General features: G+C 43.3%; 1 protein-coding gene across 1 annotated transcript; it reads right to left on the bottom strand.

The window, feature by feature from the left end:
- Positions 1-123: 123 nt before the first annotated feature.
- Positions 124-16,782, bottom strand: ATP4B (ATPase H+/K+ transporting subunit beta). The gene is made up of 8 exons (XM_049856253.1): positions 16,626-16,782; positions 9,735-9,863; positions 5,758-5,871; positions 5,334-5,533; positions 3,038-3,094; positions 1,747-1,845; positions 497-688; positions 124-273 (listed from the first exon to the last, which is right to left on the bottom strand). The coding sequence occupies exons 1-7, from the start codon at positions 16,735-16,737 to the stop codon at positions 527-529; spliced, it is 873 nt and encodes a 290-aa protein (XP_049712210.1). The 5' UTR covers positions 16,738-16,782; the 3' UTR covers positions 124-273; positions 497-526.
- Positions 16,783-18,384: the final 1,602 nt, after the last annotated feature.

Below are 18,384 nucleotides of genomic sequence, written 5' to 3' on the forward strand. Positions count from 1 at the left end.
AGTAATTTTAATGTTTTTACAATTTAGGAACTGCATTCTTCAAAGCAAGGATTCAGAATATACATGATCATAAGTCAGGTTTTACATAGTGTATTAGTAGTTTTCATATGAATATGACAGTGGTTCACAGTACAATATAGAAAAAAATAAATGGTAGTAAGAAAAGTGACTTCTAAATAGAGATGAATCAGCTTCATAGCCCATTAACTGGATAGTTTCTGCCTTATAGTCACCACGTTAGCCCAGCATTTTTATTGTAGCTGCAAATTCTATCTAAAGAAATAAGAATAAAGATTTAATGAGAAACAGCCGATACTAACCGTTTAAGTACTTTACACCTAAAAGCCTCTCTGGAGCTACCAAATTGACTTTAGGATTGGCATTCTAAAATTTTTTCCAGGTGATTTGGTAAGGAACCAGGTACATTAAGATCAACCAAGAAGGTGATGGTTTGTAAGTTAGGCTGCAGGGTATGACCCGTCTTCTTGAGTCTTACCGGAATTATAGTATGCCTACTCTTCCTAGTTTACTTCTGAATTTTAAGTTTGAATTCCACTTTTCCTTCATACGGGTCATGGGGATTGTCGAAGGTAACGTATTCTGCGATGATTTTGCACACGATGACAACTTCTGTGTTCTTGGGGATGTTGAGAAATTTTGCTGCAACCAGAGGGTTTCTATATTGGGGCTGAGATAGAAATACAAAAAAACTTAGATGTTTAAAAAAAAAAACTCTTGACATTCAGGAAAAAAAATTGTATAAACAAGGGTTATTGTTGTGTCCTGTCAAGTCAATTCCAACTCATATCAACCCCATATGACAGTAGAACTGCCCCCATAGCGTTTTCTAGGCTGTCATCTTTATGGGAGAAGATGACCAGGTTTTTATTCTGATGAGCTGATGCTGGGTTCGAATCACCAACCTTTCAGTTAGCAGCCCAGCGCTTAGCCATTGTGCCCTGAGGGTTCCTTTTTAAACAAGCGTGGTATGAACATCTAGTTATATTGGTAGCAGGAGCAGAAAATTTAACAAAGAGGTGTTTCTTATGTATGTCCGATCTCTGAATCAGACCTAGAATGATCATTAAACTTTCAGTTCACCTTCCCTATTTAACGGAGCCCCAGTGACACAGTGGCTAAGAGCTTGGCTGCTAACCAAAAGGTCGGGAGTTAGAATCCACCAGCTGCTCCTTGAAACCCTATGGGGCGGTTCTATTCTGTCCTGTAGAGTCGCTATGAGTCAGAATCGACTCAACTGGTTTTTGGTTTCCTATTTACTAGATTGGCATCAGCTTTGATACTTCCTCTAGAATTTATTAGGATAAAAATGTTTCCCCCCTTAGAATTGGTCTGGAGGAGACAGACAATAACAATTGCCAATTAAACTTCATAACATATTTGGTGAAAATTAATATAAAAATAAAATGAAGAGCAAAAAGCATGAGGTAATGGAAGAAGTGCTTTAAAATAGATAGGCAGTTGTCCTAAAGGATTTGGGAGGCTCTCAGAAAGTAAAAGAATTAGATTTGATATTTATTTCATGGGAGGAATATGTTTTCAGGTCATTAGGAAAAGTGGGTTTGAGGAACATCAAACCATTAAGTGGTGAGAGCTGGCATTAAGTAATGCCTTTATTTCATTTTTATAAATAAAGAACATGTATTCCTTTCTTTTTGTTAAGCATTGCTAAGTGTGAGATGATTCGGGGGAAGTGGCTGTGGTCAGGGAAAAGCAAAGCAAACATACCTGAGCTTTTTTCCCATAGTAAGGGAAGTAGTGTAGGCTGAAGGTGCCGTTGGGTGGGTAGTACTCAACCTCCAGGGGTGGGGTGTCCTTGTGGTCCTCCTGAGGGAGGAGAAACCAATGTGTAATTAGAGTGTTGTCTGTGTGTGCGCTGTGCAGGTGATGACAGACACCTTATTGCATAGTAGTTGCAGATGATCTAATCTTTATAATCAGCACTGAGGCCCTATTAGGAAGGTAATTTGTTAATATGCAGAGCACCTGGTAACTTATCAACAGTTCTATTTGTACCGTTTTGAGGTCTTACTCAGAAAATACAGGTATGTGATAAAGTTGAGCACTCGCTAGCTTATCTGCACATGGAAATGAAAGCCGTTATAGCTGGTACGCACTGGTTGCCAAAACTGGTTTAAAAGTTTGAGTGACTTTCTGGGAGTTAATAAACATGTTTTTCTGAGATTTATTTCCTTTCATTAGCAGAATTAGCAAATTGTCCAATTTTTTTTTTATATAGTTTAAGCTTAAAGACTGGATGACAAATACTTTCATGTCTGTGGAAATCTCAAGTCAGTGTACACATGTGTGGTTAAAAAAGAAACACAGAAACAACTGTAACCAGAAGAGAATGAAGGCTTTAAAGGGATGCGATCTTTCTATGGAATCCCCAAGTATTGCATTGTAAATTTATATTGTTAAATTGTTAATAATGACTGAAATTTTGGTTTCTAATACAATGGACAAAAGAAACTTCAGAAAATATTTTAGGAAAGCAAATTTGGTATTTTTAATGCTGTACTTTAAACCTAGTTTTGGAAATAACTGGAATAAACCTGAGATTAGTGGCAACTCTGAGTAGCCCATATACCATACACTGTTTAACAACTAAAGCTATTGGTAATCTGGACATATTTTTTGCAAATAAAAGAACAAAACCATGTTCTAGAAGTACCTTAGTTTCCCCATATCACCACCAAACATTCTGAACTATGTTAGTAATAAACAATGCCAGGGGCTTTTTGAAGCAAAACAAGAGAAAACAGTTTCTTCTTACTGGGTTTTTGTCCCCTGTAACGAACCTTTTCAGTGATGGCACATGCGATTTGTACAACTGATTTATTAGGCTAAGAATTGGAGATCTTAGAGAAAACTTGTAAAGTTGTTCCCATACATACATTTTATAGGGTAACTGTAAACAAAACTCACTTTCACCCACTCTTTTTCCGAAACAGCCTTAGAGAAAGAGCTAAAGCCCCAATGCATTGCAGAAACTGGCCAAGAAAAGATTCGCACTCACCGGGAACGTGCAGTCCACTCTGGGAGCAGTGCTGTTGCTGGGGAGGAAGTTGACAATCTGGAAAGGGAAGAGCATTTGTACTCACAATCACACTGGACCCGGAGCCCTTACTAATGTGGATGTTCTGCAGTGGTCCCTGTCTGTGAATGGGACAGAAAGCCAAGCTAGCTCCCTATCAGGGCCTCGGGTGGGACATTCAAAGGACCTGTCCAGTTGGGGAATGAGAACATCACCTTTGATCTGACTGGTGGTTCCTATTCTAATAAACCCCTAATGAATCTAAGTGACTCATGTTTTGAGACAACCAACCCCTCCGGAGCTCCTCTTGGCCTGGGATATAAGGGTCTTTGCCCTGGCTCACCCAGCTGCTGAGCGGCAGAGCTGGAACAGAACCTAGGTCTGCCTGGTCCATACAGCGTGGTCTTTACCATCACTCTATAGATTTCTTAACTTGGCTTCCAAGCTTGGCCCTCCATGTACTAAAAAACAGCGTAGTGTCTAGTCAGTAGTAAAACAGTTGCTGTTGAGTTGACTCATAGCAGCCCTATTGCACAGGGTAGAACTGCCCCATAGAGGATTTGAACTCCCGACCTTTTGGTTAGCAGCCGAGCTCTCAACCACTGCTCCACCAGGGCTCCGCTAGTCAATAATAAACCAAAAAACCAAACCCATTGCCATCGAGTTGATTCCAACTCATAGCAACCCTATAGGACGGAACTGCCCCATATGGTTTCCAAGGAGCGCCTGGTGGATTTGAACTGGTGGCCTTCTGGTTAGCAGCCACAGCTCTTAACCACTGCACCACCAGGGTTTCCTAGTTAGTAATAAAAAAAAAAAAAAATAGGCACCAACAAATGTCCTTCCCCTTCTTTCCCTTCCTGCATAGTTTAGTTTTCTGACCTCATTGTGAGCTCTGGGCAAACATTCTGCCCATCTGGCCAGCTTGCAGTATAAACCCATGCCTTTACTCACCCTCCCATCTGAAACCCTAGCCCTTCGTTTCCACCTGTTTGTGCCAAAGACTCAGTACAGGACCTGCCTTTCCCGTAAATATTTGAATTTCTCCAGCCATAGATTTTCCCTCCTCTAAGGCTCTGGAGCCGTCTTCCTGTGCTCCAGGAGTGTTAAAACCAGGTGCCGTTCAAGTCGACTCCGACTCATGAGAACCCCATGTGTATCAGAGTAGATCTGTACTCCACAGAGTTTTCAATGGCTGGTTTTTCACAAACAAGATAGCCAGGTCTTTCTTCAGAGGTGCTTCTGGGTAGCCTTGAACCGCAAACCTTTTGGTTAGCAGCTGAGCACTTAGCCATGTGCACCACCCAGGCTCTGCATTAGACATACACACCTGCCAACCAGAGGTCTGCTGGGGAGTCCAGGATAACCAGTCTTAACAACCAGTCAGCACTGATGAAATTCCATCTCAAAGCAAGAATACTTTATGTCTGTGCCAGTGGGTAAGAGCATGGCTTTAGGGTTTTTAAAATGGAAAATAAACAGTGCCATGCCCCCATGGCTAGATTAGTGCTACCCTTATGCCCTTCTCATTATTTGTTCTTTTTATGGCCGTGGGGAGACCAGGTTTGCCTTGGGCACTGTTGACGCCCCAGCACCGCCCGTGCCTGACCCTAAAGTGCTTAGTAAATATCACATGCATAACTTAGTAAATATCAAATGCATAAATGAATCTATGATCTGCTTTGGAAACCATTGCACTAGGTGGTATCCAAATTCTCTTCCAGCCTGAAACCAGATTTATGCCGTATATACTGCCCTGGCTTCTTTACAGAGCCCTGGTTAAGTGCTTGGCTGCTAACCAGAAGCTGCCTGTGGGACAGTTCTCTGTCTTATAGGGTCGCTGTGAGTCGGAATCGGCTCAACCGCAACGGGTTTGGGTTTTTTTTGGCCTTGCAGTTATGTGTACACATCTTTCTCCAGTTAGCCCTGAAGGTGGGGGCTAATCCTAAATAGCTCTGTATTCTGCCTGACAAGATCCAAATGCCCTATACTGCTGAATAAACACCTGTGTCTGAATGGAGGGCTTTATATTTGTACCTTGGAGAAAGTAAGCTGATGTGCCAAATGGGAGGGACAGGTGTTGAACCTGTGCACACAGAAAGGGTGGAGGCTCCAATTCCAGCCCCACCGCTTCAGTGGAAGCCCTGGCTAGGATTCTGTTTATTCCTCCATCTCTGTGTTGTAGTGCGTGACAGTTAAACGTGACCCCCACGGTTTCAGTGTCTGGCTCTAGAAGTTTTCACATTTGATCTCTGATCTTGGAATTCTTGATACTCACCCTGTTCATTTTAATAATAAAACAGGGCTTTCCTTCTTCAAATCCAAAGTTAGGATCTATCAGGCCGGAGCAGTTTTGCAGTGTATCTACCGGGAACTTGCAGGAGTACTTGGTGTGGTTAGGAGCGTCGAAACTTTCCTGGAAATAGTACCTCTCCAAAGGGCAGTTTATATTGGCCTTCTGAGCTGCTGGAGAATAGGCTGTGCAGATCACAAAGGTACAAACGAGTAAGTAAGCTGACCTGGTGTGTCTGCTGCCAGCATCCTTGCCTGCTATCATTCCACAACAGTGTGGTTAGCAGATTTCCAACCAGACCAACCTTAGGTTGTATAAAAGTGTTGACTTGGCCGCGAGTTCCTGAGTGAAATTTAGAAAATGAAAACAAAACCCTAAGAATTTTTTTTTTTTTTTTTTGTTAGCTTACCTGCCAGGAACTTGTGAAGCATATTTGTTAGGTCTGTCCAGGTTTTATTATCAGAAACGTTGTAGAAAATTTGCAGACCTTTCTCTCCATAAACATCTGGCCTTAAGGTTACCCCTGGAAAGAGAACATCATAGATTTTATTTCGTTTGTCCAAATGTTCACTCCTATCCAAGTCGTTAGCTATGAAATCCATGAGTAGAATGCAGAACTGCCCCACTTTTACAGGATTGTAGGCCAAGGTTTTGGATAATTTGGGTCAAAGTTATATAGTATGTGTGGAAACTCTTCTAAAGCTCTTCAGGATTTGAGGAAGGAAACTCCATGTGCAAAGTAACCTGCAAACCATTCTTCTCGGTTTATTTAGAATTGATTTAAACTTGACAGCAACATGATGAGAAAAAGCCACATCCAGTAAGGAATTAAAAACCAGCAACAACCAACCAGTTGCTGACGGGCCGACTCTGACTCGTGGTGACCCCATGTTTATCAGAGTAGAATGGCGCTCCATAGGGTTTTCAATGGCTGTTTTTTTTTTCACAAGTAGATCACCAGGCCTTTCTTGTGTGGCATTTCTGGGTGAACTCAAACCTCCAGCCTTTCGGTTAGCAGCTGAGGACATTAGACATTTGTGTCACCAAAGAATCCAAGGCTCCTGGGAATTCACTGATGATGTGTGGGCTTCATGTCCACTAGCCAGAGAGAGATTGGGGGTCCTGCTGACCCTTAGGAAACTGTGTATTCGACACGTTATTCACAGGAGCACCATGTGCGTGTTTTCTCTGACTCGTGTGCACAGTAGACTCTTGACCGTCTCAATTCTGACTTGAACTTGCACAGCCCTCCCTCAGTGCAGTGCTACACGCCAGTTACCAGTTCTTGAAACCCACCTCATGATGAGCAGCTTTCAGCTGCAAGCCAAGAAGTTCTCTTCCTTTGTGCTTTGCCTGAGTAAGCACGCACGTCTGCTGCGGTGGCCCTTTTTTCACTGCTGTTAATGGTGATGACTGATCCAGAATCTAAACTTGAGCTCCTGAATGAAATTGTATTTTGACGCACATTTTGAAAAGTCCTCACTGGTTTTGGTTACGTACAAAAGCAACCTAGCAACAGGTTAATTGTGAATTTTAAAAAAGTCAAAATGCAGAAGTGTGGGAAATTAAGAGCAAAAGTCATGTTTTCCCCCCAATCTCAACAGTTGAGTGTGCATTGTTTTAAAACGGTTTTCTCTGTAAATGCAGAAATGTAGAAATGTGCATGTGTGTGTCATATGTATATGTATTTTTTTGTTACATAAATGGGCTCATGATATCCATATTATACCTTTTTTTCATTTTCCGATGCCAGTTGTAAGCATCTTTCCAAGTCATTTCATATCAGCTTGTGACATTGTTTTGACCAACTGCGTCTAATATTCCGTTGTGCGAGCCATCTACCATTGTATTTAACCAATCTCCTGCTGTCGAGAGTCACTCTTTACGTTTTTATCTATTTATTTATTACTGTGCTTTAGGTGAAGGTTTACAGAGTAAATTAGTTTCTTATTAAACAATTAATACACATTGTTTTGGGACATTGGTTGTCAACCCCATGATATGTCAACACTCTCCCCTTCTTGACCTTGGGTTCTCTATTTCCATTCGTCCAGTTTTCCTGTCCCCTTTTGCCTTCTCATCCTTGCCCCTGGGTTGGTGTGCCCATTTAGTCTGGTTTTGTTTTATGGACCTGTGTAATCTTTGGCGGAAGGGTGAACCTCAGGAGTAACTTCAGTACTGAGTTAAAAGGGTGTCTCGGGGCCATACTCTTGGGGTTTCTCCAGTCTCTGTCTGACCAGTAAGTCTGGTCTGTTTTTGTGAGTTAAAAAATTTTTTTTTATAATTTTTATTGTGCTTTAAGTGAAAGTTTATGAAATCAAGTCTGTCTCTCACACAAAAACTTATATATACCTTGCTACATACTCCCAATTACTCTCCCCCTAATGAGACAACCTGCTCCCTCCCTCCACTCTCTTCATGTCCATTTCACCAGCTTCTAACCCCCTCTACCCTCTCATCTCCCCTCCAGGCAGGAGATGCCAACATAGAGTGAGTTAGAATTTTGTTCCCCATTTTTCTCCAGCTCTGTCTGGGATCACTCTTCTTTATATTTTTAAGCAAGGGCTTTAACTTTTCTCTCACATGTGCTGTCTTTTAGCTCTCTGTCTCCCTGTCCTGAAACATCTGCTCACTTCAGCCTCCAGACCACCAGCTTGGCTTGGGCCATGTCCAGTCTACCATCAATTCTTTCCATGATATTTTTTGTTTTGGCACTCATATTTTTAATTTCCAGAAGTTTTTTCTTTGACTGTTCCTTTCTTATAGCCTGTTCTTGTTCAAAGGCTGCCAATATCTCTGATCTCTCTGAGGGTGCTAGTAAAGATGTATTTAAGTTCTCACGCGATCTTGGATTTATCGCTACTTCTTCCAGGTTCAGTTCTGCTTTTCTTCTTTGCTCTTCTCTTTCTTGCTCTGTCCCAACCCCAAGTTATCTGAGAATCCTTAGTCATGAGTTTATATTTGTGAACGAAGAACTGGGTGGATTTGGTCAAGGGAGATGGCACACGTGTCCTGTGGTTGTGTGGGTCTGTAGCTCCAGAGGCTCTGAAGGAGGTCTGTTGTGGGCTCTGGGTGAGTGGGGAGAGCTGGCAGGTAGGCTGGGCAGCCCCACAACTGCCAAAGTCAGAAAGACTTTAATCTGAGAATAGAGCAGTTTATTAAATTCCTGCTTAGCGTTTTCTTTGTCTTCCCTCTGACCCCTCCTCAATTCTTTGACTCCAAGGTAGAGGTCTAGACTCACTCCAAACTCTCTCTGCTTCTCCCCTGAGCCCCAACATCCAATCTGTTACCTGCGCTGTGAAAGCTGTTTGCATCCTTGGGGACTGGGGAGAGACCCAGCTTTTTGCAGTGTCCTGCTGGTGGCCTTCATGGTTCACACCCTCCACTTGTCTATGGACTCCAGCCTGGGGCTTCTCTGGGCTCCACTGGGAAACACAGCTTGTACTGTTGATGTTTTGGTTGGGGTTTTTCTCTGTTCTTGGATTTCTTTCTTGCTTTTGGTATTCTCGGTCAATCTGATCCTATTTGCTGTTATCTTCTAAACTTTTCTGAGCATTTCTGATGTGTTACGGTTTTGTTATTAATTACATTCTATCATTCCAGTACTGTCTTAATGAGAAGAGAATGTATGCTCAGTCCGCCACCTTGAACCTCTGGCTCGAGCCTTTAACTTATTTTAGCTCCTTTGTCATTGTATAGGGCAGTGCTTGGTACATAAAGAAAATTTAATATTCTGAGTTTTGATTTATTATTATGAGAGTAATATATTCCCACAGAAGAGATGCATCCAATACTGAAGGACATAAAATGGAAAGCAGAAACTCTTTCCCTCCTCCAATTCCTTCATTACTAATCTGCTAGGCCTACTCTCAGTTAAGATTCTTGTCTATCCTTCCAGAAATGTTCTCTGTGCATGTATAAGCATATAAAGTAAGTGAATATAAATCCTGTTTTTCCCTTCTGTAATAAAAAAAAAAAAAAAAAAACCTTCTGTTTTAATAATTAAAACTAAAGCCAAAGTCAGACTTTATAGTTGGGGGTCGTCTTCCTCATGGAAAGAAACTGAGTGGCCATCTATGCACTTGGGATGTTTTCCAAAGCCAGTTAGGCAGCTGAGGTGGCTGCCTTCAGAGGTCATCGCAGACGTGAGCACAGAGGCCCCTTTTATTGCCATCCAGCGTTACCCAGAGCAGCCCTGGGAGCCCAGGCAAGTGCTTGCTTCTCTGGGTGTCATTCCAGGGGGAGAGGATTTTCTATGTCTGGCTGAGTGTATCCAGGACTGCATATTACTACTTCTGCAGCTTTGCTATGAATGTCAATGTCTAGGGAGTCTGTTCCCTGGGCATAGTTGATCACTGGGCTAAACAGTTCAACTCTCGTATTTACCTGGTGATTTTAATTGATCCTGGTAGTCTGGTGTGTACGGGTCGATGGTCCGCATCAACGTATAAATGCACAGCGCAAAGAGCCCTGTCATCACCACGTAGAAACCCACGTAATAGAGGCTGATCCACACTGTAAAGAGGAAGCAGTATAAGAAGCTGCCAACATTTAATTGCAGTAAAATCAGATAGCATAAAATTCACCATTTTAGAGCGTATTCAGTGACATTTAGTGCCTTCCCGGTGTTGTGCAACCATCACTACTATCTCATTCCAGAACGTTTCAGTCACCCCAAAAGGAACCCCTGTACCCATTAAGCAGTTACCCTCCCACCCGCCCAACCTCCACCCCAAACCCCTGGCAACCACTAGTCTGCTCTCTGTCTCTGCGGATTTGCCTGTCCTAGATATTTCACATAAATGGAGTCGTACGGCATGTGACCTTTTGTGTCTGGCTTCTTTCACTTCAGCGGACATTTTAAGTGCAATCTTAGATGCATTTGGTTGGAGTAGTAACTGTAACAACAACAACTAACGCTAACTGAGCTCTTCCTATGTGTCAGGCACTTCACAGACACTGAGCCAGCCAATCTTAACTCTCTGAGGCAGAAGTTATTGTTACCTGCATTTTATTTAGGAAAGGAAACTGGGGTCAAAGAGGTAAAGTAGGTTGCTCGCGGAAGGTCACAGCTAGTAAGTGAAGGAGCTGGGATTTAAATACGGGTCTGAGAGCTTGGAGCTCTGAACATGTAGCTCCTGTCTTTGCAGAGCTTCCTTGTTTCTGTCTTTTTACCTCCTACCGAAAAGAAAATAACCCCATGTATGGTGAATGCTCCTAGAAATATCTCAAGGGTTCTCTGTTATAGACGCCAGTCAGGTATTATGGCTCATGGCCAGCGGGCCAACTCCGTCCTCTTCTACAGGAGAGAAAAGGAGCAGCAATGAGATGCTGGTTTAGCAGGTGCTTTTTAGCAGACATGATCAGGAATTCCTATTGAGCTTGAGGCACGCGATCAACCTTGCTTAAAGTATTAATGTAAGAAAGAGGAGAGAAATGGAGACACTTAAAAATTAACGCTTTTCAGTGCGATCCAGACCCCAAATTCTCATAAAAAGACCAGACTTAATGGTCTGACTGAGACTAGAAGGACCCCGGTGGTCATGGCCCCCAGACCTTCCGTTGGCCCAGGACAGGAACCATTCCCAAAGCCAACTACTCAGACAGGGATTGGACTGGACAATGGGTTGGAGAGGGACGCTGGCAAGGAGTGAGCTTCTTGGATCAGGCGGACACTTGAGACTATGTTGGCATCTCCTGCCTGGAGGGGAAATGAGAGGGTAGAGGGGGTTAGAAACTGGCGGAATGGACACAAAAAGAGAGAGTGGAGGGAGGGAGCCGGCTGTCTCATTAGGGGGAGGGCAATTGGGAGTATGTAGTAAGGTGTATATAAGTTTTTGTGTGAGAGATGGACTTGATTTGTAAACTTTCACTTAAAGCACAATAAAAATTAAAAAAAAAAAAATGAACACTCTTCCCAGAAATAGACATTTTCCCTAGGAATGCTAACTGTTCAGATAAATACAAAGGGGACTCGATTTTGTTTGATTCTAAAACACACCGATATTTTTCTCCGTTCACAGTCAGAACCAAATGGAGAAAACGTCCCCTTTTGTAATGTGTGACTCCTGGACATTGAGTTAGCTGGATAGATTTGATCTTTCCATTTTTAAATTAACTCGCGTTGATCAAAGCAGATGTTTTAAAGGAACAAAATACCAGGTAGAGGATGCTTTTATGCTTCTTATGGCTTTGGTCTTTCTGGAAAAGTCTGTAATAAAGTGGGCCCGTTCTTTTCTTTCCTCATGATTTGGGTGTAGGTTCTTTTTAATGACTCATTCTCCAATGACCCTGAATATAATTAAAGGACAGGAGCCAAATCAGTAAGAAACAGTGGGAATGGGAGGCCATGTGGCTTGAGGCAATGAGTAATGATCTGAAATACCATGTTTAATGGATGTCGTATTCTCTCATTCCTGTGGGGCTTCCCTGACTAACTTGGTAATACTAGTGTGTCTCTCTGGGCCTTGCCAAATGCTGACCTGTCTCAAAAGTCGCAATGTTAATTTTTTTTTTAATTGTACTTTAGATGAAGGTTTACAGAACAAACTAGTTTCTCATCAGTTAGTACATACATTGTTCTATGACATTGGTTAACAACCCCACGACATGTCAACACTCTCCCTTCTCAACCCTGGGTTCCCTATTAGCAGCTTTCCTGTTCCCTCCTGCCTTCCAGTCCCTGCCCCAGGACTGGTACACCCATTTAGTCTTGTCTTGTTCCATGGGCCTGTTCAATCTTTGCCTAGAAGGTGAACCTCAGAGGTGACCTCACTACTGCTGAGCTGAAAGGGTGTCCAGGGGCCATTCTCTCAGGGTTTCTCCAGTCTCTGTCAGGCCAGCAAGTCTGGTCTTTCTTTTTGAGTTAGAATTTTGTTCAACATTTTTCTCCAGCTCTGTCTGGGACCTTCTATTGTGATCCCTGTCAGAGCAGTCAGTGGTGGTAGCTGGGCACCATCTCGTTGTACTGGACTCAGTCAGGTGGAGGCCGATGAAGATAACTTATTAAGGTCACCCATCAGTAAATCCTTTACTAAATCATCTTGCTGTAGAAAAGCCAAGTGACAACATTTCCTGTCTTTGCTCTTTCTCCCCGATCTGGGAATCTGTGTTGCTGATGTTTGGGTGGGGTTGCTATGCTCAAGCATGTGTTTATTTATAAGCTAGATTATGATGATATTCATTCATTAACTTGGTTTTAGACTTGCTTTAGTTTTGCAGCAACCAGGAACCAGCAAGAGGAGAAGCTGACTGCACCAGGCACAGTCTCACTGCAGGGCTTGGCCCCTGTTTCCTCCACTGGAAATGTTCTTACCCCAGATCTGTATGACTCTCTCTGCCTCCTCAGCTCTCTGCTAAAGGTCCTCTTGTCACCAGGGCCTTCCCAGACTATTGATTCTTCTCTTACCCTCTGCTTTGGTTTTCCCCATCTGACATGTCTTATTTAACTTGTCTCTTTTTCCCAACTAGAATGTCTGCTTTGTGAAGGCAGGCATTGTTGTGTGTCCTGTTTACTGCTTTATCCTTAATATTGAAAACAATGCCTGGCATATAGTAGATGCTTAATAATTATTGAAAGAAGGTATGAGCATGGTAAGCTTCACCAGCTCATAATAACAAAGGAGGCAGAGAGGATGTGTAACAACTTTCACCCTGTGCTTTACACAGGTCATCGCGTTTAATCCTTATAGCTCTGCGCGAGATAGGCTCTTCACCCCATTTTACAGATTAAGAAACAGGTTAAAAAGGCTTCCGTTAAAACTTGCCCAGGCAGTTTATCTCCCGAATTGCTGTGCACAGCACTTGTCAACTGACCATCTTTTCTGCAGGTTTCCACTTGGTGAGTACCCAGTGGTAGCCTGGGCATGTTTTAGTTAGCATGTAAATGGAAGTTGTGAAAAGAAGTAAGAATCGGAATCAATATTGGTGTGGCGGCTGTACAATACAGCAGCTTGGAGGGTGGCTTTGAAGCCAGGCTGCCTGGGCTCCTGTCCTAGTTTGGCCCCTTGTGTGACCTTAGGCAAGTTACTTAATGCTTCTGCACCTCAGCTTCCCCATTTGAAAAATGGGGATGAAAATAGTTCCTAACTCGTAGGGTTATTATGAGGAGTTAAATGAGCTACTATAGGTAAAGCCATTAGAACGGGGGTTGGCATGTACTAAGCACATGTGTGTATCAGCGATTATAACTATTATCATACAGCTCTTTGTTGCCAAAAAAGAAAAAAAAAATCAAATTGTATAAAAGGTTAAATAAACTCCAGATGGCAAGGAACTGTGCCCCCAAATCATAATGACTTTAACAATAATTAACTGCAATATTTAAAGCACCGCCACATACTGTTTCTACTGCTTTACTAAAAAGGTCCTTCTCCACCCCACCCTTTCTAAAGAAGAATATGGCATCCTTTTCCTTTGGTGTTTATCGTTTTTATTGACTTGTGCTTTCCATGGCTCCTGAGACCCTTTCACCACCAAACACTGGGGCCAGCATGTTCTGTGAGGCTGCGGCTGCTCAGCCAGAATAGCTCAGAGGACTGGGCTACCGAGGGAAGGGCAGGGGGCTGAGGGGCCACCCCTGAGCCCAGCTTATCCCTCAGATGCCCTATCCACTGTCCCTTACCAAGCTGACCCACACACCAGGGAAGCTGCTGTGTCCCCTGGGTTTCCCCCAGGCCCTGCTGTCCCAGTGTCCTTGCACGGGCGGTCTTCCCTTCCTATCTCCCTCTGCCTGCGGAAATGCTTTCCCCTCCTTCAGGCCTGGGCTCAATGCCATTTACTCCAGCAAGTTGTCCTGGCGGTTTTACCAGCTGCCTCCCCCGTAAGTAATCTCTCCTATCTTTAGCATTTTTTTTTTCATATAGTATTTATTATATTTTAAGTTGCACTAGTTGTTCAGGTGTATGCTTTGTGTCTCTTACCAGATCATATAGCCTTAAGGAGGGGGCTATATAAACTCTATCATTATATCTCTTTTAGCACAAATATTTTGTGCTTTGTACACACACGCACACACAAAAGACTAATTGCCATGGAGTTGATTCCGACTCATGTTGAGTCCACGTGTGCCAGAGTAGAACTGTGCTCTGTAGGATATTTTAGTGGTTGATTTTTTTCAGAATCAGATCACCAGGCCTTTCTTTGGAGGTGCCTCTGGGTGGACTCGAACCGCCAAACTTTTGGTTAGCAGCCAAGCACTTAACTGCACCACCTAGGGACTCTTTGTACACAATAAATATTCAATAAATGGCTGTGGCAATGGAATCAGTTAAATTGCCCCAGGAGGTATTCTTCAAATGGCAGCAAGCTCTATGAAATCAATGCAATTTTGTCTAAAATGTGGTCTCATTGAAATAAAGATGCTTTTCTTCCTTTCTCTCTTCAAACTAGGTAGACAGGAATGGTGCCCTGGAGCAGTGCTTCTCAAACTATGATGTGCACAAGAATAGCCAGGGCAGCTTGTGAAATGTAGATTATGCCTCAGAAGGTCTGAGGTGAGGCCTGAGATTCTGTATTTCCAACATTTGCCCACGTGAGGCCCATGTTGCTACTCCAGACCCGCACTGTGAGTAGCAAGGACTCACAGGAAGGGAGAAAGGGCAGGGATCAAAGGAGAACGCCGGGCCAGGGGAACCTGGCATGTTCTAAGAGGCGAACCTCCTCCGCAAAAAACCAAATACTTGCCATCAAGTCCGTTCTGACTCATGGCGACCCCATGTGTTACAGAGTAGAACTGCGCCATGGGGTTTTCTTGGCTGTAATCTTTACTGAAGCAGATCACCAGGGCTTTATTTTGTGGTGACACTGGGTAGATTCGAACCGCTGATGTTTAGGTTAGCAGCCAAGCACGAACCGTTTGCGCCTCCCAGGGACTTCTCTAGGATGTGAGGGAGAAGGAAGTCATCTTTAAATCATCTTTCCTTAAGGGGAAACTCCTTCCCAGCTAAGAGGAGCAGAAATTATAGTCTTCCTGAGTTTCCAGACCTAAGCCAAAGAGTGTCTGGGGGAATTTTGTCTTAGAAACACCATTCCTAAGGCCAATTGTGATAGACATTACATCCCTTTGTTAGGACTTGGAATGGACTTGTATGAGGGATTTTTTTTTTGGGGGGGGTGAAATATGGTTGTATTGGGGTTCAGAGGTACTTTTTGTCCTTTAGAGACTTGCCTTAATAAGGAAATTTCCACCCCCACAGTAACAGAAAAAGCCATGCCCATCCCTTCTCACAAAATCTTCAGTCAGACAGGTCTTTGCTTTTGCTTTCAACCAGGGAAAGAAGGGACCTAAGTGACTTTACACCTCTTTGTACAAGGATAAGGGAGCGAGGCCAGCTCCTGCCAGTCAGCAAGGGCCTTTACCTTCTAAGTGGCCGGCAGAACACTAGTTCTAGGACATATTTAAGAAGTACGCCCTTGAAAGAAGGAGCCCTGGTGGTGGAATGTTTAAGCGCTTGGTTGCTAAGTGAAAGGTTGGTGGTTTGAACCCACTCAGAGGCTCTGCAGGAGAAAGACCTGGCAATCTGCTTCCATAAAGATTACAGCCTAGAAAACCCTATGGGGACAGCTCTGTTCTGTCACATGGGTCACTATGAGCCAAAATCAACTCACTGGCACCCAACAATAATCCTTGAAAGAAAGGGATCCCATGCCAAGTAAGTTTTGGAAATTCACATGCAATGCCTTCCACTACTCATTCGCATGTCAAGGGCTTGGAGAAGTCTGGAAAGAAAGCAACTTTTTTAACTTAATTAAATAAATCCCTGTTTCCCAAATCTATTTAACCAAAGAACCACCACCACCCCTTTTAAAATTCTGTTTAAAAATTATTATCAGTTTGGAATGTAGCTTTAGAAATGCTAATGAAAATTTAAGGGCAGAGGCCAATTCTCAGAATTTTCACACATTGTGGGCATTGTAGAATGAGAGAATCTCAGGGCTGAAATGGACCTTTGAGATCCTCTGATTAAACCCCTCGTTTTCCCTCTCTTGAGGAAAGTGAAGGCCAGGAGGGAAAGTCTCTTGCCTGAAGTCACACACAGCTGGTGGCCGAGCCCTGGGGCTGGTGTGCCCTGTACACACCCAGGCTCCAAACTTTGCCTAATAGTCCTCTCACTCCTGCTTTCCTTTGTTACAAGCCTTCATCGGACTCAGTCTCAGCACAGTCCCTATCCCTCCTCCCTTTCTAGCCATCACACCCACAGTGCTCAGGCCTGGAGCTCACTGACTTGACAGTTTAGCACCACCCCCACCAACACCATCCCGGCCATCAGCACGTACCCCACCTAGATAGAGTCCGTCCTAGCATCTGCCCGGTGTCCGGGTTCCAGCAGTAGTGCCGGAATTCTTCCATCCTCTGGCTGCAAGTCTTTTTTTCTTGTAAAGCTGCCATTATCCCTTATTTCAGAAGCTTCTCTCCTCCTGAAGAATGGGAGAGTCTACTTGTAACTCAGATTGAGAAAAGAAAATCCCTTTCTTTGGATTTTTATAGTCTCTTTTAGAGGTCAAAGGAATTGTGGGTAATTAGTCCAAGGAAAGTACCTAGGAGGTGTTATCATCCAGCCCTCAGCTATCACCCTTTCCAAACATCAGGGATCGTGTGCAGGCCCTGGTGAGCACTGGAAGGTTCTCTTGTTATCAGGTGCCCTTCCACTTTCTCTCCCAGGGCAAACCCGGGCCAGTGACCGCACATTTCTTACCACTCCCCTACCTCTTGGGGTGCCCTTGACTGGTAACTATCTGTTCTGATAATGACTAAGGAGAAACACTTTCTTAGCTGAAATGTACAGCCACTCATCAAGTTTTACCCCATTCAATTTCTTCGTTCTGGAAGAAAATATAAAAAGCACACCAGAGATAGAACAGACTTAAATTTGAGTCTTGTACTGCCACCCACTAGGTTTGCAACCTTGAGCTAGCTATTGACATGAGACTTACTTCCTTCAGTTGTAGCAATATCTACCTCACATAGTTGTTCAAACCAAAAAAAAAAAAAAAAAAACCTCTTGCTGTTGAGTCGATTATGACTCATAGTGACCCTATAGGTCAGAGTAGAACTGCCCTATAGGGTTTCCAAGGAGCAGCTGGTAGATTCGAACCCCCAAACTTTTGGTTAGCACCCAGCTCTTAACCACTGCATCACCAGGGCTCCACAGAGTTGTTAAGAAGGTTAAATAAGATAATGCATATACTTAATGGTACTCCATAAATGAGCCTCACAGTTATTGTCATTCATATTATTCCAGTGATAACTCACTGGAAAGGGTAATCTCTGACAGCAGGTAGAGCTGAATCACAGCAAAGTCAAGGTGTGAAAACAGGTGCAGCCTGCAGTAGATATTTAAACACTATATCAATGACAGCTAGAAAATGCTATTCCGAGATGACAGCATTCTGAGTTCCCAGAGGGTTTTTCTTCACCTCCCTGCTCTTTAGATGCTCAATTTCACTGTGATGATAATGTCTTCTTAGATTCATTGTTAGGGTGGAGGGAGATGAAGCCCCTTTAGGACCTTTTTGTTTCTCTGGTGGAATTCACAGCCAGAAAATCTAGAGGTGTTTCTCAAAATTTAGTGTGCACTTAAATCACCTGGGGACCTTATTAAAATGCAGGTTCTGATCCACTGAGTCTGGATGGGGCCTGAGACTGCATTTCCAACAAGCTCTCAGGTAGTGCCCATGCTTGGTAGTTGGAGGATCACAACTGAATAGTAGAGGTCTGGGCCAGTGATGGAGCCTGGTGGCGCAGTGGTTAAGATCTTGGTGCTAACCAAAATGTCAACAGTTTGAATCTACCAGCTGCTCCTTGGAAGCCCTATGGGGCAGTTCTACTCTATCCTCTAAGGTTGCTTTGAGTTGAAATCAACCGAACAGCAACAGGCTGTTTTTTTTTTTTTTTTTTTAATGGTTTAACTTAGACTGTTATAATTTCTTAATGGACCAATCCTACCCATTTCTCCTTAACAATGTTCCCATTCACAACTCTGGAATTTTAGGACAATAAAAACATAGAGTTTGGTGGTAGCATAGAGCTTAGCTG

Source organism: Elephas maximus, chromosome 17 (genome assembly GCF_024166365.1).
Source record: "Elephas maximus indicus isolate mEleMax1 chromosome 17, mEleMax1 primary haplotype, whole genome shotgun sequence".
Classification (NCBI taxonomy): domain Eukaryota; kingdom Metazoa; phylum Chordata; class Mammalia; order Proboscidea; family Elephantidae; genus Elephas; species Elephas maximus.